This window comes from Engystomops pustulosus, chromosome 7, assembly GCF_040894005.1.
Source record: "Engystomops pustulosus chromosome 7, aEngPut4.maternal, whole genome shotgun sequence".
In the NCBI taxonomy this organism is placed as follows: domain Eukaryota; kingdom Metazoa; phylum Chordata; class Amphibia; order Anura; family Leptodactylidae; genus Engystomops; species Engystomops pustulosus.
The window spans coordinates 131,605,025-131,631,977 of NC_092417.1; the positions used below are offsets into that span (position 1 = coordinate 131,605,025).

A 26,953-nucleotide genomic window follows, 5' to 3' on the forward strand; every position below is an offset into this window, starting at 1 on the left:
ACGGGCCTAGAAAGCAATTCCTCCTCTATTTCGGTCCTGGGATGCAAAAGGGGTTGTTATGCCAGCTAAACTTAATTGACTGAACATTGCCATGACATAAATGATACATGTAGCCCACCAGAGTATAACTTATGTTTGCAGGGGTACTCTTCTATGGAAAACATAGGAAAGTTAAAATGTGAGAACCACAAAATTTTCTCTCTTGAAACTTTACTCCATATGTCAGATACTGAGTCTTAGTCTTTACTATACCAAAGTTGTAGACAGTTTGGTGTTATGGAGACAAATCTGGCATCTTTGTGGTTCGGAGAGCCAGCTTTCCATAGTTTAATCTTTCTTTGCTAACCTGAATTTGCAAAAGGGAATCCTCTCAGAATTTTTCCTGCATTGTCAGTCAGAGGAGGCAATTTATTGCTAGAGTTTGTTGACCACAAATACAAGGCCCTCGCTTATAATGAGGCATGTGAAAAATTTCCAGTGCTGGAGGCTCTGTGAATATTAACAGGCCCAGTCTAATGCCAATTACACTTTAAATAGACTTAGCATAGACTACAATAGGTCAGGGTTACAATTCTTTTTGGAGAGAGGTAAGATAATGGTAACAGCTATCAGCTATTTATAGATGACTTTTCATCTGGGATACAGATACTGTGGGACCACCTAAATGGGCTGTAGCATTACTCAATTTCAATGTGACAGATATACTTAAAGAAACCCTAAGGTTGCAGGAAAAAACATTCCATCTAGCAGCTATCAGTATATGCTTCTAATGATCAGCTAGCATATATTAATTATATATATATATATATATATATATATATATATATATATATAATAATTTTTATTCAAAATAAGATGTCACCGACAAATGTATATTCTTACGCTAAATGTGAAGTCAGTACTAATTGGATTATAGTTGTATTCTGGGTGGAAGTACACAATTATATATGCAGCACTGATAGAATTACCTTTTCCCTATATTATGTTTGGGCTTTATTTAATATCCTACCATTAACACATGGTAGTGTGTCTCGTCCTTGCTACAATTTATGGTTATCTGGGCAGCAACTACTAGGAAAAGTATTTTGACGCATTGGTTAGACCCAAATGTCCTGCCTACTTCTGTCTGGAAATAGACTGCAGCTCAGTCCAAAAAACAATCCAAGAATTCTAATTGTACAACCCTGTAAATATTTAGATATCTTCTTGCTAAACGGAGACTTATTTTAATGAAGAGTAATGTGAAAAGAAATAATTATCTGGTGACAATGTTCTTCAATAAAAGAAAGCTCTTCGCCCTCTTCTATTATTCTATTCTGCAGAGCGTCATTTTAAAGCTGACAGAATTTACACACCAATGATTAAGTCTTAAATAGAGATAGATGTCTCATGAGATGAAGCTTATAGCTGCCTATTAAATACTTCACAATGCATGACAAAGCGGCTGAAGTTAAAGTGTCTAAGCAGAGGTATAAATGCAATGTAAACAATAACTGGTCATTAATGTTCTGTTTCTGTAAGTGCTCATAACGTCTATAGTTTGTCTCTGTGACTCTAGCCATTTGCTTCACAAAGTTACGTTTTTGACTTCTCGGAAAATGGGATCACAATAGATACCTAGGTTCACTGTAAGCTTCACTTTTCCTCCATCGAGTTCTAGTCGTAATGTATCAGCAGATTCTTTGGAAGTAGTTGCCAAAAGAAGTCCATAAGCTCTCTGGGACATAAATCGCAAAGACACATCTTCAGCTTCTGTGTGTGTGACACCAGGGAGCAGGACCTTGAGGAACATGCTGCCATCATAGCTCAGGACTGCTGCTTCTGTAACCAAAAGTGGAAGAAACAGGTGACATGATGAATAGTATTAAACATTTATGGATGTCAGAAGTTTCACAGATATTAAGTTCTGTGGTTCATTAAATCAAATGAAAAATAAATAACCACATCTTATCTAAAGCCAAAACACGAATGTTTAATAACCAGTGAAGGGGTAAAAGAGGTAGCCATGCATGCATCAACAGACATTGGGGGCCTAGTCAAAACCTGGACCTGCTTCTTGAAAATCCATGGCAAATCCCACTTCTAATACATTACAGATGACTTCTACTAGACTACTACACCTCTACTCAGGGAAATGTGTAGTTTTCATAAATAAAATGTTCACAATATGGCATATAAGTATATTCAAGATCTATAAAAAGATACCATACCATCAACAATCATACAATTATCATATACATTTTAAAACATCAGAAATGCTTTAAATGTGGTTTCCATTCAAATCACAAGCAAAATACATAGATGACTATATTTAATTTGATCATTTAGTTGTCCTTACAAGGGTTTTTTGGTAAGGGGGAAAAGGCTCCACACGTCTGCCTTAATTGGAAAAGTTTCCGTAAAGAGAACTCTTACTCCCTGACCCTAGTCAAAAGCCTCTCACTCAGCTAAACCAGTTCCCTACGCTGTACTGAAGAGATGCAACCACAATGAAACAGTGCTGTCTACAGTTGGAAATCTGCTCCTTCTGGAATAGATATACTGGTTTGACTTTAATTCCACGTCATGTCATTAGGCTTCCAGAAATTCATGTTTGATGATGGAAAGGGAATGTCACCTAACAAAGTAGCAAAAGAGGTATGGTTTTCCTTATCCTATCCAGGCAAACTTATTTGAATATTTGCCAGAATCGCCTAGTGGAGCTTCAATGGTTATAAGTATCCACAGACCTACAAGGCAGTCTTTATTGCAAAAAGTCTCCGTATGGAGAACTCTTACTTCCTGACCCCTTATCTGTATAATACATATATTTGTCTGTCTATGTCTGTATTATGCATATATGTCTGAATGTGTGTACGTCTGTAATATTCATATACATGTGTGCCTGTAATTTACATGTATGTGTGTGTACTTTATATGTACTATATGTGTGGGTATCACTGTAATATACATAAATATGTGTGTATAAGACTGAGGTATTTAAAGATGTATTACATATAGATGTGTTTATAATGTCTGTATTATACTTATATATCCATGTTTATGTCTGTAATATACATGTATGTCTTGTTCACAGTAAAGCAGCATTAGGATAAGTTCACACCTCCAAAAGTAGTGTATGTTAGTCTATTCTATTATGGAATAGAATAAGGGACACATTAAAGTGATGGTTAATGGAAAACCTACCATTACCATCTCTTCCCATTGGCTTGTATGTATGCTAGTTTACCTTCCATTAAGGGTCCATTGTATATAATGGCAAAAATAGTGCTGCAACCCATGTTATTTTTGTCTTGCAAATAATAGAAAAGTTGCAGGAACCACCACTATTGGTGGTGTGAACTTGGCCTTACTTTCTGATATTCCTGTTAACAGACACAATATCCACAGGATGGATTTTGCAGCAACAGTGTGAATAGTTATCTAAACTGACCAGGAGGGGATACAAATATTAGAACATCACATTGTCTTGGAAGGTGGAAGGCACATTTTGTTTTACCTGACATACACTATGTATCTTCAAATCAAGGTGTTAAAAGTGAGCTTATAGTTGTGATGCAGTGTTATTAATTTAATATAAATTTATAATATTATAATATAATATTTATAACTCACCTCTCTCACACGTGTCCCCAAGGTATCCTGTCCCCACGCAGTCACAGATAAATCTGTTCCAGCCTTCCCTACATTGCCCTCCATTTCTACATGGGGAATTTGTACAATGCCTTTGAGTTTCTCGAGTACAGTAAGGAGCAACACCATCATTTCCTGATAACTCTGCTAGTCGTCGAATGTCTCTACTTTTTCCATCAACAAAAAGGTCCCGAATGCAGCCTACAAATCCCAAGCCAAGGGAGGCTGTCCAAACTTCAGGGGGAAGCTGAAGATCTTCTCTTGGTTCAGAAAGACCTCCTAGGTACATTTCTCCATCAAGATCAAGAATTTCACTATCACCTCCAACTTGAAAGGGTGTATTTCTACTATTAACTGAGATAGAACCTGAAAAAACATAAAGGTCACAATTTATATTTTTAAATTATGTAAAATTAAAAACAAAAAATATAACATTTAAAGCTATTTGTCTAATTAATTACCATTAAACCTTATTAAAATGGGCAAACTGAATCAGAATTTAAGCATCTACTGTATTTCAAGTTTATACTTCCAGGCCTAAATCTAAAGAAATTTGCAGTCCATTTAGGCCTTGCTGGTATTTTTCTACATTTTCTGCAGGCATATGGGAAAGTAACAGTTTATGGGCTGCTAAGCCTCTTGGGCCCGGCTGCAACCACACTCTCTGTACCTCCTCAAGTTACAACCCTGCATAAAAATGTTTTTATATTTACCTGTCAGGATTCAGGAATATCAACAAAGTCTTGTATGTACCACCACCACAGGAGTGCTGAAGAAAAATGGTTCTTTATTTCAACTATTCAAATCCTAGCAAATCCCTTAAACATGCTATATAACCCATTCTAATTCATGCAGCTCACAATGATTCCATGCCAGCCTTTATCTAGTTAGCTCATGCATTAAACATTGTAAAATCACAATTTCTTTATTATGAAAAGAGGGCTGGGAAGAGAGAAAGTTTTGTCGCGGCTGTTACCCCTCCCCTCTCCTCTCCTCCCCCTGTCCATTTCGTGTGTAATGTAGACTGTGTGCTTTATCTGCTGCCTGTGAAAAACACAGACATCAGCTATACAAGTACCATATTTTTCGGACTATAAGGCTCACAAAAAATCCTTTGATTTCCTCAGAAATCAAAGGTGCACCTTATAGTCCAGTGCACCTTATATATGAACAGTACTTACAGACAACAGCTGTGCACAGGTCTGCCACCTGCTGATCATTCATCCTTATAATCAGGTGCACTTTATAATCCGGTGCGCCTTATATATGAATATAACCCCAATTAAGCTTCCATAGAAGCGACAGTATATGAAAGCAAATACATTAATACTAAAAAAAAAACATAAAAAAATGACATCTAAAAACAAACGCAAATACGGACAGTGTGGGAAAACTGGAGGGGTACACTATTACATGTATATACAACGCTGGTGTTGGCCTAACACTATCCAGGCCAATGTAACATTATATATGACAGGTACTGCTATTGTGACATGCCCAATTCAGAAAATTAATATTGTACTCCTCCAGTTTTCCCACACTGTCCGTATTTGCGTTTGTTTTTAGATGTCCTTTTTTTAATGTTTATTTTTTGTATTTATGTATTTGCTGTAATATACTGTCGATTGAAATTACAATAAAGATTCTGATTTATTTATCGATTGAGGCATATTTGTGCTCTTCTATGGAAGCTTAATAGGGGTTATTTTGATGTTTCTGGGGCCTTCCTACTCTTTTGAGCGGAGATATTTGATTAGATAGTGATTTATTTAAAGATTTTTCGGTTGTCGCCTTATATATGAACCTAGACTTTTTAGAAGGGATTTATTGATGGTGCGCCTCGACCCATACACATGTAAGAGACACGGATATCAGATACACAAGTACCTGACATGCTCTGCAATACACATGGCTGCATCCGGTAGCAGTTGTGTCTCTTATGCACATAAAAGCTGCAGAGGGCATGGCCACCAGCAAGCTCATAGAGGCAGCCAGCACCAGGAGTGTCACATCATTATACACGCTGTCAGTCAAGCACTGGGAGGTGTGGCTGTGCCTGACACTCATGAATAAGCCTGATTGCTGAATATGAAAATGGCTCACTGGGCCCATCTCAGGTTGTTTGCATTCAGATTTACAACCCGATTGTTTAAGTTTACATGCATGTAGAGGGACAACATCAAGATAGGAGGAATGCTTTCTAATGCCAGTTTATGATAATATATTTTGTGTGGGGGGGTTCTTGACAGGTTATCTCAAACTTAATTTTTGCACCAGAAGAACCTTTTTTATAGCGGGTACTTTAATACAACAGAACTAAAATTGTGTTCTCAAAAGAAATCCATTTTTGAATATTCTTCCTTTTATACTAGATAAGCTTATAATCTCTAAAAACGTTCTTTTATTTCAGTCTATATACTATGAAGCTGAAAAATTTGATGTTTTTTGGTTCTATCAAAAAAAATTGTACAATACAAACCTTTTCTGCCATCTCTTTGGATGTCAACATGGCACCACTCTCCATCATTGACCTTTTTGTGACTAGCTTTTACTTTAATTCCTCCAGAACCAAGATCAAGTAATAGATATAGTGTTCCCTCAAGTAACTCCACTGCAAAGTAATCTGCTTTTGGTGGTCTTTCTGGTCTTCCAGTGGCCACTGATCCAGGCAGAGCTCCTACTGGGCCACTGCCAGTGCGCGGTCTTCCTTGACTGAAAAGTAAAAGACCATTGGGCTCTGTGGTCCTAAAGTCAAAAGATATTGATCCAGCTTTCTTGGTCTCCCATCGAGGAAGGCGTAGGAAGGCCTCTGGGACTTGAAATGTTACAGGATCCAGTGAAGGAACATTTTCACAACGAAAGAGAAGGTCACCGCTTAGTCGCATCTTTGGATCACCATCGGCAGCAAGGCGGGACAGTTCTAGCTTGAAGTCATTATTTTTGTATACAACCTAGAATAAGAAACATTGGAAAAACATGTTTTTGGTAAGTGCCTAAAGGTATAGAAAGAGAAATCATCTACAATATATTCTTTATTTTTATACAATCGAAAGAACCTGTTTTTGGATGGTACTTTATCCTGAATACATTTAAAAACTTTTTCAATTTCAGCATAATTAGTGATCTAGTGATGTATATATTTAAGTTTTCAGATTTTATTTTGCTAAACCTTCCTTTTGAAAAGTTAATTCATCTAGAATATCTACTCCTATAAAAGGTGAGATAATAATTGCGAGCTAACCAGTCCTGTGTGAGGTCCAAGTGAACTTGGGAGTAACTTGTGGAAGTGCTTTAAAGGTATTTCTTCCGGTAAGAGAGTAGTACTATAGTAAAAATATATGACACAAACATTACTTTGGGGCCCAGTATTCTCAAATTATAGCTCCTCATTTTAGTAATGTTTTCTAATGCAGGGAATGCCGACTATCACCAAGACCGTCCACTGAAATCCTAAGCATAGAAAGAGCTAGGATTGATATTAATAAGTTTTATACTGAATCTTTCTTCACAAACTATATATTCAGTTTTTCCCTACCTATCCTTACATTTTTCGGGGGCAGGTTGCCTGCAATGGCAATCTGCAATCATTTCAGGCCTGTCCACCCTATTAAGAAAGAATGTAAGTGATGCGATAAACTGATGATATGACATATACAACCCTTTGTCAGAGGGGGGATTAGAATCAGAAAGCATTAGAAGTCCTCCATCTAATATTCTAATATGTTATGTGCTTTAATTCCTATCCATTTGCTGAACTCTGTTTATTAGAAGTATACAAGCAAAATATGCAGTAGTTATATGATTGCCTATTATCATGAAGTTTGAACTTGGAACAATAGTTAAACAAGTATTCTGGATCAAACTACTTACAACCAATATATCCTGGGCTTTACTTTTCATGTTATTTCACATTATGTGTAAAAATGTTTCACTACACTAGATGTAATATTTTTGTAAATATAATGGTTTGTAGAGATGTACAGATAGACTTAACATCTGACTTACAGATGACTCCTAGTTACTGACTGACCTCTTTGACCTCTGTGACATCTGGTGAAGCTCTCTGGATTCTTGTAATTTACTTTACTTTAGTCCCAGGTCACAATGATCAGTTTTAAGCTGTTTGTAAATAATTTTTATTGATAATCCTCGTTCCCATGACAGCCCAAAATATTGAAAATCCAATTGTCGAAGGGACAAAAAAAAATTGGTCTGGAATTAAACTCAAAAATTTACCTCTTCCGACTTGCATACAAACTCAACTGAAAGGGGGGGGGGAATTGTGATTTTTACATATTTGGTTGGAGAAGGGGGGCTTTAAAAAAATTACTGTTAGATTTTGTTTGCATACAGCGGTCGGCCGTGATGCACATCTACATCTTCTGTTTGTGTACAGAAGCCAATGGCGATGTCTAACACCGTACTACTTCAGGAGTTTCACAAGCAGAAGTCGGCAGTGACTGTTGGTGCCACATGAGAATGGGAGTGGAGTGAGAGGTTCTTTTTTTAATTTTTAAAGCTCATGAACTATCAGCATAACTAAAGTTCTATGCTAACCAAAATGTTTTTTCTCATCTAAAAGTAGAGCAAAAACAAATCTTTTCTTTCAATGAGATGGACAGAACCTCTCATTGCTAAATATAGTAACATAACTTCAAATTTGACTTTAGCATATTTGCTTTCTCACAGGATTGTAGAACCAATAACTTTAATTTCCATATTTTTCACTCAGTATGGTGGAACTGAAATTATGAGACAATGTACTTCTGAATATATAAATAAAGATTAAATTGACATGAAAGGTTTTGATTTTTCATTGTGAATACATTTCCATTCATACTTACATCCTTAAGGCATCCCATAAAGTTATTACTGACAGGAGACCCTGGGAGATCTGCTGTGTTCGGACTGCCACCAATATAAAAGAAGTCATCACTCCCCAGCATGGTATAATCCTCTTGAGTATACCCAGTTGAAGTCAGAATCCCGTCGACTGAAATGGTGACCTGGAAGTTGAGTTGGATGGGTGGAAAGAGGAAAGGAAGAAAGAGGATGCCAAGACGCAGAAAAGGTTGAAATGATGGATAAAGAAGAGACAGATCCAAAGGAAGAAAGTGGGGAAGAGGGAAAGGAGGGCAAAAAGACAAAAGTTAGGTGAAGGCAAAAAAGCTGCTTATGTCTCACCATTTTTATGTCTGTTCTGTCTCTGAGGCAAGACCAGCTCTTCACCATAGGTTTGGAAGAAAGGAAAGATTTAGAGAGATTGATACAATACTGAAAGAGTTAGGGAATTACAGAAAAATCCATTGGTGAAGGAACGTTTGGACCATAAAAAAGGTCCTAGAGAATGTTGGAAAAAGGGACAAATTAAAAGGTAAGGTAGAAATGGGGAAGTTGGTGTAGAGGGGTGTGTGTTTTGTTGGGATCCAGTGTAGAGGGCAAAGAGTGCTTATTTGATTAGCTCCAAGGTGGATGTGTGAGTAAAGGTCTTCGCCTAGGTTTACGTCACATATTAAACTGTCCTTTCCACTTGCCCTTGTTTTTGGACATTGCTTTGCTTTCACTCAAGGTCAATTTGTACTTTAAACAGTATTTTTGTAAATTTTATTTTCTATACATAACTTCTCTTATTTTTTTTCTATGGTTACACATTTTTATATCCAGCCGGCATAAAAAGAAAAATGTAGTAAATACTGGATAAGAGATGAAGGTTAAAAATCTAACCAAAAAAACTTTCATTGTTGCCCCTAGCACTAGGAAGTGCTCATTTTTTAAATGTCAGACTTTTTAAACTGACTCCGATATTTCTTAAGACAAGGAAATGTATATACAGTTTATTTATGGCAACATAACATTTTTAATGGTGAGGTATACATCTACCAAAAATAATATTCTTTTCTGCATGTGGCCAATACTGTATTTTCTTTTCATTCCTTCAGTCTATTTAAAAAAAAAACCTTGTCTAAATTTTATCACAGAACTACATAACACAGCTATGCTTTTTACTGTGGAAAGCTAAGAATCAACAGATATAGGAAACTGCATAGACTTGCAGTTAAATTCATGTTCATGTTCAAATGTTCAGTGTTATGCTCCAAATATATCTGAACTTGACTTGTTACCTTAGCTTGTTAATATGGATTTACACACAACTTTTTAATCCTTCGCATATATTTTGTCAAAATGTTATTCCATAAATAAAGCTTAGTTTATTATTACAGTTTTGCTCCTCAGTTTTTGCAAATTTATTTTCGTAATTACAAAAAATTAACCTGAGAATGAAACACATAGAGAGTTTCTGGTGCATTGAAGCCAATTAGAAAAATAAGGAAAAAAATAAAAGCAATGGTTCTAATGAACCACAGAAAAAAAGAATGGACACAGAAGCTATGGACAATCTATTAGCAATAACGGACTTAAGCGTTTTATTTATTTTGATAAAACAATCAGATTAATTGCTAGATTCAACGAGGATTCTACTAGCTCTTTTATAGTTTTAAAATGTATTATTTAACTGTGCATTTGTGTTATGTGATTTCATATACAGATAATTGTGATCATGTGATTTCATATACAGATAATTGTTTGAATTTATTTCCCAGTCATACCATAAAAGACAATGTCAACGAAAAGGATGGTACAATTGTGTTTGGCTTTATTGTGGTCATTCCTGTATTGTGAGTGGCCTGGGGTGACATTGTCCAGCACACCCAGCTTATATGTGAAATAGAACCTGTTCACAGCTTTGCTTCATTTATGTGTTGCTTTGCAGCCACTGTTAGTAACACATGGACATGCAGTTAGCAGATAAAGTGACACTGTGCTGGTGTTTTCATTTTACGTAGCAGCTATGACCCCCAGGTAACAGAAAATCACTGGTAATACAACTATACATTTAACCAAATTCACCATTTTGGTTTACTTCACTCTGCCTAGTTCTTGCATTAGATATTGTTTTTTGCTTAATTTTGTTTACTAGACCCCCTCTACATAGAGATTTATTACAATGGCATTTAATTGCACCTCAATTGGTCCCTAGCAAAAAAATATAATATACAGCATGCTCAACAACTGCTCCATACATATGCCTTCTTTGAGTAATTTGATTGGAAAAGGAGTTAAATTTAGTTAAAAGGTTATCAGTGATAAAAATCACTATGAAGGATCATTTCCTCCATTTTTATCTCACTGCATTAGAAAATATTGTTTACCATTTTTACAAACACAGGAAACTGCTAGAAATACACCCAATCCATTCTACCTGCATATGATTGTGTGGAATATTAAAATATCCGTCAGGTTCACACACACACACACATACATACATACATACGGTACATAAAATAATGGATGCCCATCTTTTTAACTCATGGCACTTCAGACAAAATGCAGTGCTTTGGTAGTCTGAAACCATCCCCCCTGCTCTGGGCTGGTCCATCCAAGAGCAAAGGGGGTATCTCAAACCACTCCATGCACAACTATGAATTTAGTGTGAAGTTTTTAATGTGAAAGTTGCAGCTGAACAGAGAACACTACAATTGATATTTTGGGTCTTTCGAAACATAAGGGCATAAACTACATGAGCAATCATTTGTAACTTTTTACTCCAACACTCCTTTAGAAAAAATCGGTGCATGGGCAGGGCCTTCGTTTTGGCATATAATGGGCTAGAAATCTATTTAAACTGTTATGCTACAAACAAGGGTTCAACTAGGCTGTCCAACTTATATTCTAAAATATTTATTTTTGCCGTAGAAGGTACCCTTCCCTGCTTCTCTATATACAGCATAGACTACAAGTCCTTCTCTTTTACATGGCACCAACAGGAATGTCCAGTTCATGCTAGCCATGGTGACATTTGGGCAACGATCATCTCCATTAAACACTATGATTGGTCACAGAGGGCACCTGGCAGGAATGAGATGTCACCTCTGAAATCATCCAGTGCCAATAACAGAGAGTGATTTTGGTGGTTTGCCAGTCTTTATCTCACTGTAGGATGCACAACTATGTTTAAAACATACATTGTGAGCTCAAAACATAGGAAAATTTGGATAAAAAGCAGCATTATCTCACTCAAACATGTGCAGAAAAGATATCTGATTACAAAATTCACTCAATGTTGGTCAGTAAACACATTCTCATTATCAGGGGTTGTTTCTTTTTGTCAACTGCTACCAAAAACTTCAGGGTAAAATCGGTTGCTGATATATTGCAGTCCCATAATGATCAACAGGCAGAGCTAAATTGATAATTTTCATAGCTCTTTCCCTAAAAGGGGTATTCTGCTTTAAAAAAAAAAATTGAACACTATATAGAAGATGAGGTGAGGTGGAGCTGAATTTCAATATGATAATGGAAAAAGTATTATGGAAGCAGAATAATGATGTCACCTCTGTTAGGTCGATCTATGGATTGTTATTAGTATTTATTTACAATGCACCATTGATTCTTTGTGATATACACATAGAAAGGTTTTACAGATATAAGAAACTCAAAAAAACAATGTTGGAATTAAGCTTCTGATACAGTACTTTAGTGGTAGCAGAGTTACTATAAATTGTATGATTTACTTAAAGTGCTTAGGAAAATGAAACAAGTATATAAGACCCTAATAGGGTGATCCATAGTTTACTTAGCCTGATAATGTTTGCGGTTCGTCTATGGTCATGTGACCCCGGGCAGCAAGACTCAGAACTTCTTGTTATACATCGGAACTCATATGAGACTGGTTATAAAGGAGGACTGTGAATTCCCTAGGCCTGCTGTCCAGGGGCGGGTGAGGGGGGGGTCACATGAACAAGAAATCAGGATCAGGATTAGTAGAATATGGGTAAAAAATAATATCCCCTTAAGAAATATATTTTAATGTTAATTTTAAAAGTATTAATTGTGGAGGGCAGACTAATTTGTTGGTGTAGCTTGAAGTTTCTGAGCCCCCATAACTATAATGTACTCTCTTTACTGCTTCATGTTACATCCCTGGCCAGGAGTTCTTTGAGCTTGGTAAAGGCATGAGACAAACATTTGAATGCATTATAATAGTACTGTAGGACCTTCTTGGATGGACACTTGGGCCAAAAACTCCAGAAATACCATGTCCTAATCTGCCATGACCCCCCTGCTGAAGAAGCCATCAATTATATTTATGTGGTTCAGATATTGCATAAAAACATATAGGGGGAGATTTATCATAAGTGTCTGAGAGCAGAACTGTTCTAGCTGCCCATAGCAACCAATCAGAGCTCAAATTTCAGCGTCCAACAGCTGTTTATAAACTTATAGCTCCCCCATATAATGTATTCTATGTAGTTAATGATTTGGCCAAACTAATGGAATCGTTTTCTCATGTAAATTGTTCATTTTTGTTATTTATATCTTTAATAATGAGCTAAATTTTATGCACTATTTAAGTTAGCTTATTTAAGTTATTTAATTAGTTTATATGCTGGATATAGTAGTATCACAGGTATACAGGTACACAGGTTGCAGTACAACCCAGGCCTATGACACAATCTACTCCTGAAGTGGATGGTAATGAAGGAGGTAGATGCTTAGTTCATATCTGGAGCCATTAAAGTAATTATGCATTAGGTTTATGATATAGAGAGGTGTGAACCTACACGACCCTGACTGAGGGGAATTGATGTTAGAAAGTTCCTATTGGCATGCTCTAATAGGAGGTCAATATAGCCTCAAATTGTTTTTCTACCTTTATAGTGCCAAGTGTTTATGGGGTGTGAAAATGTTTTGAAATAGTGTTAAAAAGCTACTGATATAGGTCAACTCTACAAAGTCAATAGTTAGTAATCATAGTCATGCTTCCCTAGAAAACCCCCTGGGGGGCTGGTACAGTGGCAACAAAATATAAACAGTTCTTTGCTCTGCCTTCCTATTTTTATGGCTCTGCCCACCTGGCTCCTTGTGGCCACATCAGTCACAAAAGCAGGAGCAGCAGCGTTTGTACGGTAGAAGATAGGATTTTTTTTGTTTTTAACGAAAAATACGGATATTAGCTTTAAAAAGGAATTAAGAGTCAGGATGATGAAGTCAGAATGGCCCCAAAAAACATTAAAACTGTACTTTACTTCATTGATAGGGTGGACTTTCTATTTTTACATTTCCTGGTTCCCCAGAGGTAAAGCAGCAGTGAATAAATAAGGGACAAGTTTTAACACTTTAAAAACTATGCTAGCCAACAATCCATTTCACATAATATTAAAGGCCACATAGGACACTTTAACAGGATAAGTATAAGACCCTAATAGGGTCACCTTGATACTCCCGTGCAGAGTCATGTGAATGTGAATGTCACGGGCACCAGGAATCCAAACTTGAGCTGCATTCACATGAATGTGTGATTTCGCCAGTCCTGTATTTCCTTGCTGTATGTATCTGTATGAATCCTTATATAGGTGACGATTTTCAATTGTATGTCACTGTATCTGTACCCCATCAGGACACAATGCACCTCCCACTTGTTCTGTATACTGCACATACATATGGAAGCAACCTGTATTTTGTATATATATATATATATGTATTTTATATATTCCCATATATACCGTATTTCAGGTAACATCTTCTAAAGACATTGAGAAAAAAGGGGACTTATGGCCAAACAGTGCCCTAAAATTACCTATGATATCTAGTAAAAGGCAAATACACACTGGTTTCATGGGTCGTGGCCACTTAAGTCAGTGCTGACAGACAAGCTTTGGACTGTACTGAATCCGCTCCTTAATGTTAATTGCTGGATTCGACTGCTGCAATTCATTGAGCATACTTCTATTTTATAAGCCATTTAAGATCTATTACTAGAGCATTAGACTTTGATATTTTGTTACTTATAATACACTACTGGGGACTGTATAGCACCTGGAGGAGGACAAATTATATACATGTGGAGTCAAAAGGTGGGTTTGATTTGTTGTGAAGTGAAATGCAATATACAACAGCAGAAAGGTAGTGTAGTACATTTTTCATTTTGATTTCTGGGGAATGTTTCATAAAAGAAGCTAAAAATTATTATGATAAAGAATTTACAAATAACCATAAGCCCACAAAAAGCCAAGATAGATTTCAAGGAAATAAAAGAAGTTCCATTGACCAGTACATAAATTAACCTCATAGAAGCGATTTATAATGTGCATTTAGGGACAAGGTTATAGTAATGATCTTGCACCCCTGTGTTTCCATACAGAGCTTTCTCAGCATATCGAGTGTATATTTATAGACATTGCTACAATCCATAAACCATGTTAATTTAAGACCTTTATTTCTTCTGCTTTATAATCTATACTGTGTTTTACTTAAATTGCCCCTTCTATTAATGTGCAGACTATTTTGTGTCACAGCAATCTGCATTATACAATCTTGTGCCACCAGGTGGTGCTGTATATTGTTTTTCTGGATGTTCTGCTGATTTTCCCATGTACAGTATGCAGTCCAAATGAAATCTGCCGACTTCTGATGACTGAATCTTCTAACCATAGAAAACAAATAAGAAGATGTATCAGGGTGATAGAAGAGGAGGAAGTTGTACAGTGAGCAGGTCTCTATAGTGAATCTTAGTCAAATAGCCAGACAATGTTTTGTAACAACTCAAAATCGGGGGACTTACCACTGGCACCAAAACCAATCCTTAGAATGCAATTGCACCTGGGTCCAAGAGGTTTAGGGGCCCCTTATGGTGTCACTTTCCCATATGAGAAGACTATTACTATAAACCATACATTACAGTCGGGGGCCTGGCACAGACTTTGCACTGGAGCCCGTCAGCTTCTAGTTACGCCACTGGAGTCACCAGTTTAAGTGCAGGGTTCAGGCATTCACAGTTCTGCCTCTTTCACTATGTGATAGACAGAAAGGACCAGGACAACACATTTTGATGTCTAGGCAGCCCTTTAAAAAATACCCCCTCCCCACTCGCCATAAAATCACTTCCTTAATCATAGAGTGATTGATAAAGAGAGGGTTAAATGAAACATGGCAGCAGATTCATGGTGTTCTACATGGGGAGAGTTATAGAAGGATATACTCCTCATTATGTTAGAATCTAACTCTGAGATGCCACCATGTTTCACAGAAAACACATATTTATAACAGCCAGGTAGGTGGAGAGTCTGCAGCTTCCAGCTTCTCCCTCTTCAGCTGAGCATGATAGATAGGTCGATCATTATTATGCCTGTCAATCATTCCCAACAGGCAAATATGGGAGAATCTGCATACAGGTTCCCTTTAATGTGAACACTATAAGAATGGGTTAATGGGTTAATAGGTATATTTCTCCAATATCTTATTGAATTTGTTTATCTCCTTAGACTTCTTTTTGTATAAATCTTTTAATTTGCTCCCTACATCCTATGCCTACTCTTTTCTTCAGTCTGCATCCCATGCCTGTCATTATCACGTTCTTTAGCTCTACTACTAATTTGCATCTATATGTAGATGTTACTTTTAGTTGGGCTGAAAGACCTGTGATTATGTCATCCTTGCTACTTCAGCCATAGAGAATGCACCACAGCTGGAGGGCATCTAGCATTGCCTATCCCTTACCCTGACCCTGGAAAACAGCAAGATGAATAAAGCAGTTTGCATGTTTGACCCCTGTTTAATCTAAGAAGATCCACACACCTAGTACTCATCAAATCAGTAGTTATTCACTATCCATTGAATAGGGCATCTCTTGGTATTACCAGAATACTCCTTTTATAGAAAAATTGGAGAAATAACACCCAGAGAGTAAATTGAGTATTTTAACTACAGGATTACCGTATATACTCGAGTATAAGCCGACCCGAGTATAAGCCGAGGCCCCTAATTTTACCACAAAATACTGAGAAAACCTATTGACTCGAGTATAAGCCGAGGGTGGGAACTGCATTGGTCACAGCCTCCCCAGTATATAGCCTGCCAGATCCTGCCCCAGTGTATATAGCCTGCCAGACCCTGCCCCAGTGTATATAGCCTGCCAGACCCTGCCACAGTGTATATATCCTGCCGCCGCTGACGGACAGATCGCACAGAAGATATACAGGGGTCGCTGGAAAGGTGAGTTTAGAGATATTTATTTTTTTGACTCGAGTATAAGCCGAGTTTGGGTTTTTCAGCAAATTTTTTGTGCTGAAAAACTAGGCTTATACTCGAGTATATAAGGTAAGTACAAAACTGTGGCACATCAATAATACTGTACATGTGACTACATAACTTATAAGATGCAAGTAACATGCCTTCACCTATCAAATATCTACTTTCCTTGCCTGCAGGAGGTCTTCAAATATGGGGATTTTGAGTTTAGTTTTGAAATAACAAAAATTCTTGAATCATCACCCCTTTCACGGTATTTATGTTCATATAGCTCAAGCCCATAAGGGAAGTGGAGATAAATCTATTTAGAATCTATTCTGTATTCCCTTGGATAGTATTAAGAAAGTATGAATACTTATAGTTCAAAGATTAAATGCCATGCCATGTCAATTATATGCTTCTAACAAGAAGGATAAACACACTCGCATGATAGGGATGTAATATTGCCACTGGATGTGGCCTCATGTAAGATATGAAGCTCAGTACTGGGTACCAGTATATAGGAAAGATGTCCTGAAAGTGTAAAGGAGATTAATACCGACTAAGAGTTGAAGAGGATCTCAGTTAAGAGGAAAGATTAAAATGAAATGTATTTAGTTTTGTGAAATCTATTGAATCTAAAATTCTAAAAGGGGAAAAAATGCCCTGAAAATAGACAAACTGGCGTCATGTACGTCTAAAAAAAAAAAAAGGGAGAATCTTTAGAGACCCCAAGGTTGCTTACTGGCATACAAGCCCAGAAATAATGGCAACGCCTAAAACTTACAGGCATTGTGATTCTACCCTTTATGCCACCTCCATGCCAAGTGGGTATGGAGGGGTATGAAAGGGGAAACTGAAGGCTAAATGGTCACCAGCAATAGTGCAATTCTAGTAGAATTCTACCCCAGTGGGAGGGACAGGGCATTCGTTATAAGCCAGTGCATGAAGTGCCAGCTATGATAAATGTCCCTCTATGAATCTATGGAATAGTCTAACTTGGGAGCTGTTTTTTCAATTTTAACTATTAGTAGTGCCAATCTATGCTCAATTAAAAATATGTATCTCACCTTTGCATGGGTTTCTCTAGCACAGTTTGTTATATTAGAAAACATACATTATATAATACAATAAAAGAAATTCTACATGAGCAAATGGCATTATATAATCTTGATTAACTGCAGTTTTACTAGAACACATTCCTACTGTATTTGATTGCCCCGGTAGTCCATGTCAATGCTTTGAAATAAGATACTCTTGTACCTAAAACTGTGTCACTAGCCATGGGCACACTAGCACGGGTCACTGGAAAAGCCGCAATCTCTTGACCGGAAAACCACTGGCAATGATCTGCTCAGTCAGCATAACATTGTAGAGAAAGGCTAATGTTGTTCTTCTGTTAAACCTGAGCGATTACGTTGTTAAAACAGGAGACTCATCCTGTACTGACAGGGGAAAGTGTTCCCCATTCAATTTAACGTGAAGCTGACTGAGCACATAATCACAGCAGAATGCAGAGGTTTCCTGATCAGAAAATTACAGTTTTTCAAATTCTCTTAAGGGAATTCCCAGGGTCAGCTAAAAAATACAGATAATCATCTTCTCGTTCTGTTCTGAGAAGTCACTACTTCACAAACACAAGTATTGGTGGAGCCATGCTGTCACTGTCAGCTCCTGAGGGTCACATGGCTGTCCAAAACATTAAATTAGTTGAAAATCCGCATTCCGCTGCAATAACAGATCTGGAGCAGGAGAAGAGAGAGCTATGATCGCCTCCCTCCTCTTCCTACTGCTGTCGGTCACAGCACAGGGTTAGGAGTCACAGCACAGGCTCCATGAAGAGCAAAGAGGGAGCTGTAAGTACAGCACTAAACCGTGTCCCCACCAGTGTGTAAACTATATGTGTAGTTTGTAGATGTGTGTTTGTGCTAGTATATTAATATCTGTATGTGCATGGTAGTATATCTGTATGTATGTGCATGATATGTGTGTTTGTCTGCATATTTGTATGTACATGTATGTGTGTGAATAGATTGTGGCCCAGCTACGCTGGCTTTCATGTGACAGAAATCAGGGGGCGGGCCCTGCATTTACACTGCTGTCATGGTTACTAAAACCATACTGGCAGTGTGAACCACCCCTTCCATAATAGACTCCCAACAGCAACTAGTACACCCATTATGGTGTTCTGGTAGAGATAAATGTGCTGCATTATACTTGAATTTTCAGTGACCATCATAAATAGTCACTGGGGTATATATCAAGTCTGCTGCTTGTCATGCAGTTCTTAATATCTACCTCAGGATAGGTTGCACCCATCATATGACAAGGTGCAGACATTGTCATAAATCGGGAACACCCTTGCTACAATTGACTTTGAGACTGGAGTCACTTGTAGCCCACTTTCATATTAGAAAACTGGTGCACTAGTTAGTAATGTTGGAAGGTCTAAATACATAATACATAAATACTCAATTTATGTATAGACTTAAATCAGTGCTTTGTTCTATTTTCTAGGCCAAAAACACATTGGGGCATTTACTTACCCGGTCCTGTTGCGATCCCGCGGTTAGGCACGATTCACTAAGGTTGCGCTTCCAATTTCCTGCAGGTGTTGCTTCCGCGCCGAGGTCCGCCGGAGTTCACCTTCTTCTTCCTAGTGCATGTGAGTGTGTGATCTTGCGACACATTTAGTTTTTTAAAAATCGTGGTTTCTCCGAATATGTCCGGTTGTCTGAAAGCCATTCCCCCGATTTTTGTCGCATGCAAGCCAGCGCCGATGTACCACAATCTGATCGCATTCGCAAAACGCAAACATTTGGGAAAACCCGACGAAATCGCGCTCCGTGGACCCTTAGTAAATGTGCCCCATTGACTATCATTGTAGCAAACCATTCAATAAAATACTTGCACATAAGGGGACCATGATCGTACCCATCATCCACCCATGCATACATGGCCACTAAAAGTATCACTCAGGGAGCTTTACTTTTTTGCCAGTTCATGCTAACCTAACAAGCATCTGCATTTGGAATGTTCCCTGTCCAGAGCCTGCTATTATTTGTATACATGACTTTCTGTGAACTATAAGATTACATCAGCTCCAATCTGGTTTTGTTTCCAGGCAGCATATCATTAGTTTTACTATATAAGCTTCTCCAGTGCCATTAAATATATTGTTTATCTGATGGACCAGGATTTTAGTGACAATAGGTGAATGAATACCTATTATAATTACCAAGAAAGGAGTCATAATCATTTTTTATACTATTTGTTGTGTGTAGAATCTCTAGTGTTTAAAATGCAGTTTTTTGCATTGGCCTTACTGCCTCCTTTCTTTTTCTTATACGTTTCTTACAGTCAAATCCTTATAAGCAGCACGAAGGAGATAAAAGTTCAATGCATAAGTACCATAATATTGAGACTCTGCCATAGTTTAGGGCAGGAAAACAATAAGATTCCTTAAGGAGAATTTGTCTTTAATATCCTAATGTTTTAATATCCTAATAAAGCTATTATCAGTACTGAAGTAAATGGGATTAGAAACAAAAGGATATATATAAAACTTTAACAATTTGGTGTGTATAGAAAGGTTATCCCAAAGCAATCTTAACCTCAAGAACCAAGTGTACTGGTATTAGTAATTTACTTGAAAATACACTGATTTAAGTTGGACACTTATCTTTATCTATACATTTACAAGGGACGAGAGTGGTTCCAAAAGTTTTCTTTTGATTAGTTGCTGCTATGTTCACTGTTCAGAAATAACATGTGGGCAGAACCCATTAAAGGTCCATATTGCTAAGTTATCTATTGCAAATGCTGCATCCCTTTCATTAGATAAATGTCAACAGCTTGTATAGAATATTCAGTGTGTTAGTGGTTCACATAAGGAGTGGATGGAAAAGCTCCTAGTATTGGAATTATTAGCTTCTGGATTCTGTCAGCACACTATATTAATTATAGTGTGCACTTAAGACTAATACACTGCATTATATTATCCCAGTGTAGTATTGAAGAGAAGCTACCTCATTGTTCTCCTGAATGGCTTTAAAGATATATTTATTTTCTCATATTGAACATTTACTAAAAAACATTTCTGTATACCTGCCATTAACGCATGATAAGTCGAAGCAGCACCTCACACTACGGCTTCCCTTCTTCAGATGACACATGTATTCAAACATGTTGGAAGAATAATTCTATAGGATTTTGTTTGACAAAAAAATCTTCAACAGTATTGCCACCCGACTATAAAAAAGGTGAGGCCACTGGCATGTAATGTCATTGTGACATTTATATATTATAGTATTTTATCTACTATACTACACAATAATATGGTGTATTCCCCCAACAATTATAGCACTAGCTATCCTCCACTTACTAAACACATCTCATCAGAACATATCTAATGTATAAAAACTGCAAATACTCTGTTGTAATTTCCTCACAGTTTTCTAGATCTCTGCTTGCTGTCATTCTATAGAAAGCTTCTATGTTTACTTCCAGTGGATAGAATCATGGTCCATGATCATGTGATGGACATGCATGAGCTGTTGTTATTATCACAGATCCCAGAACTGTGTGATACTAACGGCTCATGAACCTGCGTGTTCAGCACATGTCTATGGACAGATTCTTACCACTGGAAGTAAACATAGTTTTCTATTGCAGAATAGCAAGGAGAACTTTTACTTACACAAACAATATCAATTATTTGCTTATAGTGGACAGCCACGTTAAGGAGTGGCTGTCTAGACATAAAATGCAAAAAAATAGGAAAAAAAAGAAATCCATTTAGAAACACAGGACGAATTCAACATCCTTCACCACTGCCATGCCTACATGACTACTACTCCCCTTCTTCAATGACACATTTAAAAACATCTAAAGAAATGTATTCGGGCTTAGTTTTTACAAAATATGTCTTGATATGCAAATATTGGACTCTAGAAAGTGTTCGCTATACAGGCAGCATTTTTAAATCCAGTAATGTCCATCACCTTTTGTGTTATCTATAATAATCCTGCCAGATATCATAATGAGAGAACTGCTGAAAAGTGATCTCTGCATAAGTAACATAATATTAGGAGGTAGAGTCACCAGAATAAAAACAAGATTCAAAAAGAAAAAAAAAATTAGAAAATTAAAGTATTCAAAAAAAATAAATCCCTAAATATTGCCTAAAAATGTATATACAGTGTTTTTTGCAAAACAAGTAATGTGGGGAGGATTTAGTATTACATTGCCTCTTTTCTCCCCTTTTACCACCTATATGTTAAGTGGACAGGTAGAGAAGTGAAGTGGATGTGGATGCCCTGGAGTGGTGCGTAGAATTAATCTGAGCACACAGTATACTAAAGAGGCACCAGCTCTTCATAAATTCCTCCCATTGTGTTGAATAGAACCTATATGGCACCATTTATTTTAATATTTATTTTTAGACTTCTGTACAGGCAGATCTGAGACCTCCATTACACTTTAGTAGATGGCACCGTAATAACATTGGCCCCCTGCCATCCGCAGAAGGGACTGGTACCTCAATACACATTATGACTGAAAGCTACACAGTTGGTGAGCTCTGGTGTTTGTCCTATTCTCCCCCTTGTTATGCTCCACAACTATAAATTTGTATTTCTGACTTTCGTCCTGAATTTATCTACTGCATATTTGAGTTTGACTTTGTATTGTCCTAGAGTAATTACAGGGGAAGCATATGAAAGTCTAGTGCCTAAATGAGTTTCATTGGCATGCTTTACTATATTTACTCAAACCACATCCCAAATATATTTGTGTTTTAAGAACAAGAGTCCAGCATTCTGCACTTCGCTGGGAAATGGAGATTTAATAGACGGTTCTAGGAGCACTCAAATCCACAGAGCTAAGGTTTTGCTGTGTCACCGATAGATTCCTGTGGTAAAGAAGAGCTTTTCTACCTGTTTATTTCATATCCATAAGCTGTCTATAAACATCAGAACTTTTTCTACAAAGTTGCCAATTTTCGTGGGGGAACCCATAATCTGATATTTGTTATGGCCTCAACATCCCCCAAACCTATATGTCAGTGGAAAAGTCTAAAGTTAGAGGTTTTCTTGTTAAATGTATTTTTTCAACCAATATAAAACAACAAATGATGAGTTCTTACATCTAAATTCTCAACAAATGATGATTTTAGATCAATAAGCAGCTGAAGGAAGACCAACAGGTTACTATGGGAAAGGGTTGGTGAATATAAAGTACATTGAAACTGCTTTGAGATGACAAATCAAAATGGCATTGAACAGGGATGTTCTGAAATTCCAATGCCACATGTTATATGGCCGAATAGAAAATCTATATAGAATATATATCCATCCATCCATACATACATACATACACTTATATATACATATATATACAATTTTCTTATATTCTTTTATGAAGAATTTCATACACAGACTTTAAATGGAGCGTTTGAGTTGTGTTTACAATGTGGTAACTAACGCTGTTTGTGAATGTGGTCTCACAGATTTCTAGATTTCTTGGAGCAGTTATTTTTCTATTAGTCCAGTAGATATAGTTCTGTGCCAGTCATGTGATGATCACACAGATGCATGGCCAATCACAAGACACAGTACTCATATCCATACAGTAACTGTAATTACCTTGTATGTCTCACCCATGACTATAACAAAATTTTTATGAACTAGAAGTAAACAATAACTTTAGTTACTAAAACAGTAATATTCCTTGAATGAATATTAAGCTGAAACAAAATTTCTTAATAGAAATATTGAGTATAATTATACCTGTTCTGTTTATCAGGCTCAATATATATTTAGGGATGTAATAAAAACATTTGATAATATATTGACATTAGTATCATTTTAAAAAATCTGAAATCGCTGTCAATTAAATTTAGCTGCAGTAGCTGCATTACAATAATCCCCGTGTGATTCTATAGCAAGCATACCCACATTAATAACAGATGTATACACCAGCACAGTGTCCTTCCAAAGTCTCCCCATAATTGGAAAGGATTACGGTTACAGGTTAGAGTTAGGAAGGGGGAGAAGCTTTGCGGTAAAAGGACGGGGGTGATAGGGAGGTACAGGGAGAGATGTATAGTATTAGTGAGAAGTTAGTGGACCCCCTCAGAGGAACAGACCAGACACAAAAATGTTGATTAGTAAACAAGTCATTATTAGATTTCAGTTTATTAGTAATCAAACCTTAAGTTAAACATGTCACAGATCACAAGAGAGGGGACATGCAGGAGGGGGATAGGATCATGCGGTTAATACCTCCATGAACAAGCAGATACAACCTGTGGCCAGGGAGGTATTAAATTGTCAGGCATGCTGTTAATGAAGTTAATGGAGGTAGGGGGAGGTCCATTCACTACATGCTAAAGCCCCATGCTGGTTGAGAAATAGCGGCCAGGTGCGTTAGGAACAGTATGAATGAGTGTCACAAAGACAGGAAAAGAGATGAAATAATAGTGAAATGACAATACTTTGATAGAAAAATAAAATAAATATACAATGAATAAAATTCTAGTATCAGATTGAAAAAAAATGTGGACTTATGATAAAAAATTGTAATGAGTTTATGGGATAAAATGGTTCATTTTAGAGGTTGTGTTGATTAGAATGGCTGATATAGAAGAGAAAAGAGCATGTGGGGAGGGCAAGGGGTTATGTTAGTGAGGTTAGAAGAGGAGTTAATGTGAAGGGAATGGCATGTGTTAAATCATGCATTGTTACAGCCCCCTCCCACTTATAGCATGCATTGTCTAAGAAGGAGGGGAATCTATAATGGCAGCCTATAGAGAAACAGCAAACGAGAGGACGGTTTAGAAAAGGATGGGTGTAGGGGTCAGTGAAATATATCTGTGTGATAATCAGAGCAGAATGAGAGAACCACTATATATGCGAAGACCCACAACCCTATCCTATTTGAAAAGCTGCCATGAGAGATCCCACCCTTCAACATCAGCCCATCCAGTAATACTGTAAGCAGTGTTTAATGCTGGGAGAGTATGTGCATGAGTCAGTGAGGTTATTGAGAGAAAGGAGAAGAGCGAGAAGGAAAACAAGTGGAAAAGGGAAAAAAGGAAAAAAAAATCAAAATGATAATTGAAAAAAAGAAAGAAAAATAATAATCTGCCTGGAATGAATACAGGCCCTATGGTGAAATACACTCTGACTGTGCCACATAATTGGTGTCTCTGCGTGCTGCTGTTTTCATGCAATTACACTATGGAAAATCACCACATTATGTCACTCAAGCCCCGGACCAAGGCAGGAGCCTCTCATGTATAGTATGTGTACATGTACAGCTATGATATCTACCCACAAAGCATGAACACAATATCCTTGTTTTACTTTGTGCAAAGCAAAGGAACGGTTCTTTCCCCCACCCCCCGTAAACCTTTTGCTGGATACTCAACAGCATGAAAGAAATAACCAGATTACAGATGTACTCTGTACTGATAGCATAATACACAAAACCTGGAAATACATCAATGCCACAAAGCTTCTCTGCAACTCTGCTCTAGACCACAGGGTGTCACTACCAATACACTGATTTGTATGTAGTACAGTATCTTGCTTCCATATACTCTCTGCAACACATGACATTAACCACATGGGGACACCATATTTCTACAAAGCTTCCTATAACAGAAATGTCAGCCTATTACTGAAATGACCAGTGGGTCGCTATCCGTCACTGACACCCACGATAACTATTAGTACAAAATAGTAAGCAAATGTTCTCTGCTCATAAGAGCATGTAATGTCTCTGAAAGACCCAGAATACACATGGATAACACAATCAGTCTCTGATTTAGTTGGATATTATCCCACAAAAGGGAATATATTTTAATAATAAATTCACTTCAATATCACACTATAAAAAATATATCTACACTAGCATTAGACTGTCTTTTGCTTGACCTTATATTACACTAACACAGATAAAACAAACCCCAAAAGAAACATGAATCAAATGGATTGAAATCATTCTGAACTTATTACAAAATAAAATAAAAGATGTAAAATCATATCACAAGATCATGATATTTTTGTAAAGAGGTAATAGGGTTTTTTTTGTAAAGAACAGAGTTTGAGGGTGGGAGGTGAAAGGGTACAGTGGTTGAGGGACTTTTGGTATTTGAGCTGTGAACGGAACAGAAGACAGGAGCTGGAATAAACCCCAGGGGTACAATTGGAGTGATATCTACCAGGTAATGGAGTTTGTTTACCAGAGCATGTCCGATGCCTGCATGCTTTATCGCGAGTGGAAAGAGATAAAAAAAAAATAAAAATAAAAAAAAGATATAATACAAATGGGGAGAAGGAAGGGTGCTCCCCCTTCCCTTCATCCTCCAGCCCCCCCCCCCATCCCATCATTCACCTATCTCCTTTCAGCTAATACAGGCTAATATTACAGAAAGGAAGGAAAGTTCTATATTCCACTAGGAAAGTACTTCTAAAAAAAATTGGCAGTGGGAACAAGTGATTGAATTGTGGACAGAGGGGAGTGGAGCAAAAAGAATGAGGACTCAGGGATCTAGATCCAGAAATATTAAAAATGGAAGGCTAAAAAAGGTATGTAAAAAGGTAAAGCGTGAATGACCATGGACGTCTTTGCTTAAATTTGTTTTTTATATACTTAAAAGATCACAGTTTTTAGGAGAAAAATCACTCATGCTACATAGAAAAGAAGGTAGTGGTTATTTTCAAGCATTGAAACATTTACAATATTCTTAAGCAAACAATAATCAAATGTATCACATAACCAATATACACAAACATCAGGACTTGAAGACAGTACTATTTCAATTTTATTACTATATAATAATGGTCCACATCATAAATAGTCCACATCAGGACTTGAAGACAATACTATTTCAATTTTATTTCTATATAATAATCAGATTTTTATACTCTATATAAGGACTACGTAGTGTTTCTTCCAAAAATGGAGCCACTACTGTCCACGTCTGGTTTTTAAAGAATCTAAACAGAAATATCCCAGGGCAAGAGTGGCACCACTTCAGGAACAAAACAGACATGTTTTCCTAATCCCATACACCCCTTTTAATACCCTTCTAAACATAGTGATACTGTAAGAGATATAACACTGGGAGATAATGTAACCCTATATCAGGGTCATTCTGGCTGCTCAGATTGGAAAAAGGGAACATAACTGAATTTAATTTAGTGTAGACAAAAAGCACAACAAAATGTATATTTCCTTTTTGAAG

At 37.0% G+C, this 26,953-nt stretch overlaps 1 protein-coding gene across 14 annotated transcripts in view; it reads right to left on the reverse strand.

The window, feature by feature from the left end:
* The window catches only part of NRXN2 (neurexin 2), a 588,251-nt gene that overhangs the window by 293,836 nt on the left and 267,462 nt on the right, over positions 1–26,953 (reverse strand). For 10 of the 14 annotated variants that reach the window (XM_072117807.1, XM_072117808.1, XM_072117809.1 and 7 more), the window contains 5 exons: positions 25,949–25,972; positions 8,478–8,639; positions 6,113–6,584; positions 3,616–3,999; positions 1,618–1,821 (listed from right to left, as the gene is read on the reverse strand). In XM_072117807.1, the coding sequence (XP_071973908.1) occupies positions 1,618–1,821; positions 3,616–3,999; positions 6,113–6,584; positions 8,478–8,639; positions 25,949–25,972 (1,246 nt within the window). The remainder of the gene's footprint in view (positions 1–1,617; positions 1,822–3,615; positions 4,000–6,112; positions 6,585–8,477; positions 8,640–25,948; positions 25,973–26,953) is intronic. The other 4 variants (XM_072117822.1, XM_072117814.1, XM_072117817.1 and 1 more) reach the window with 1 other exon arrangement.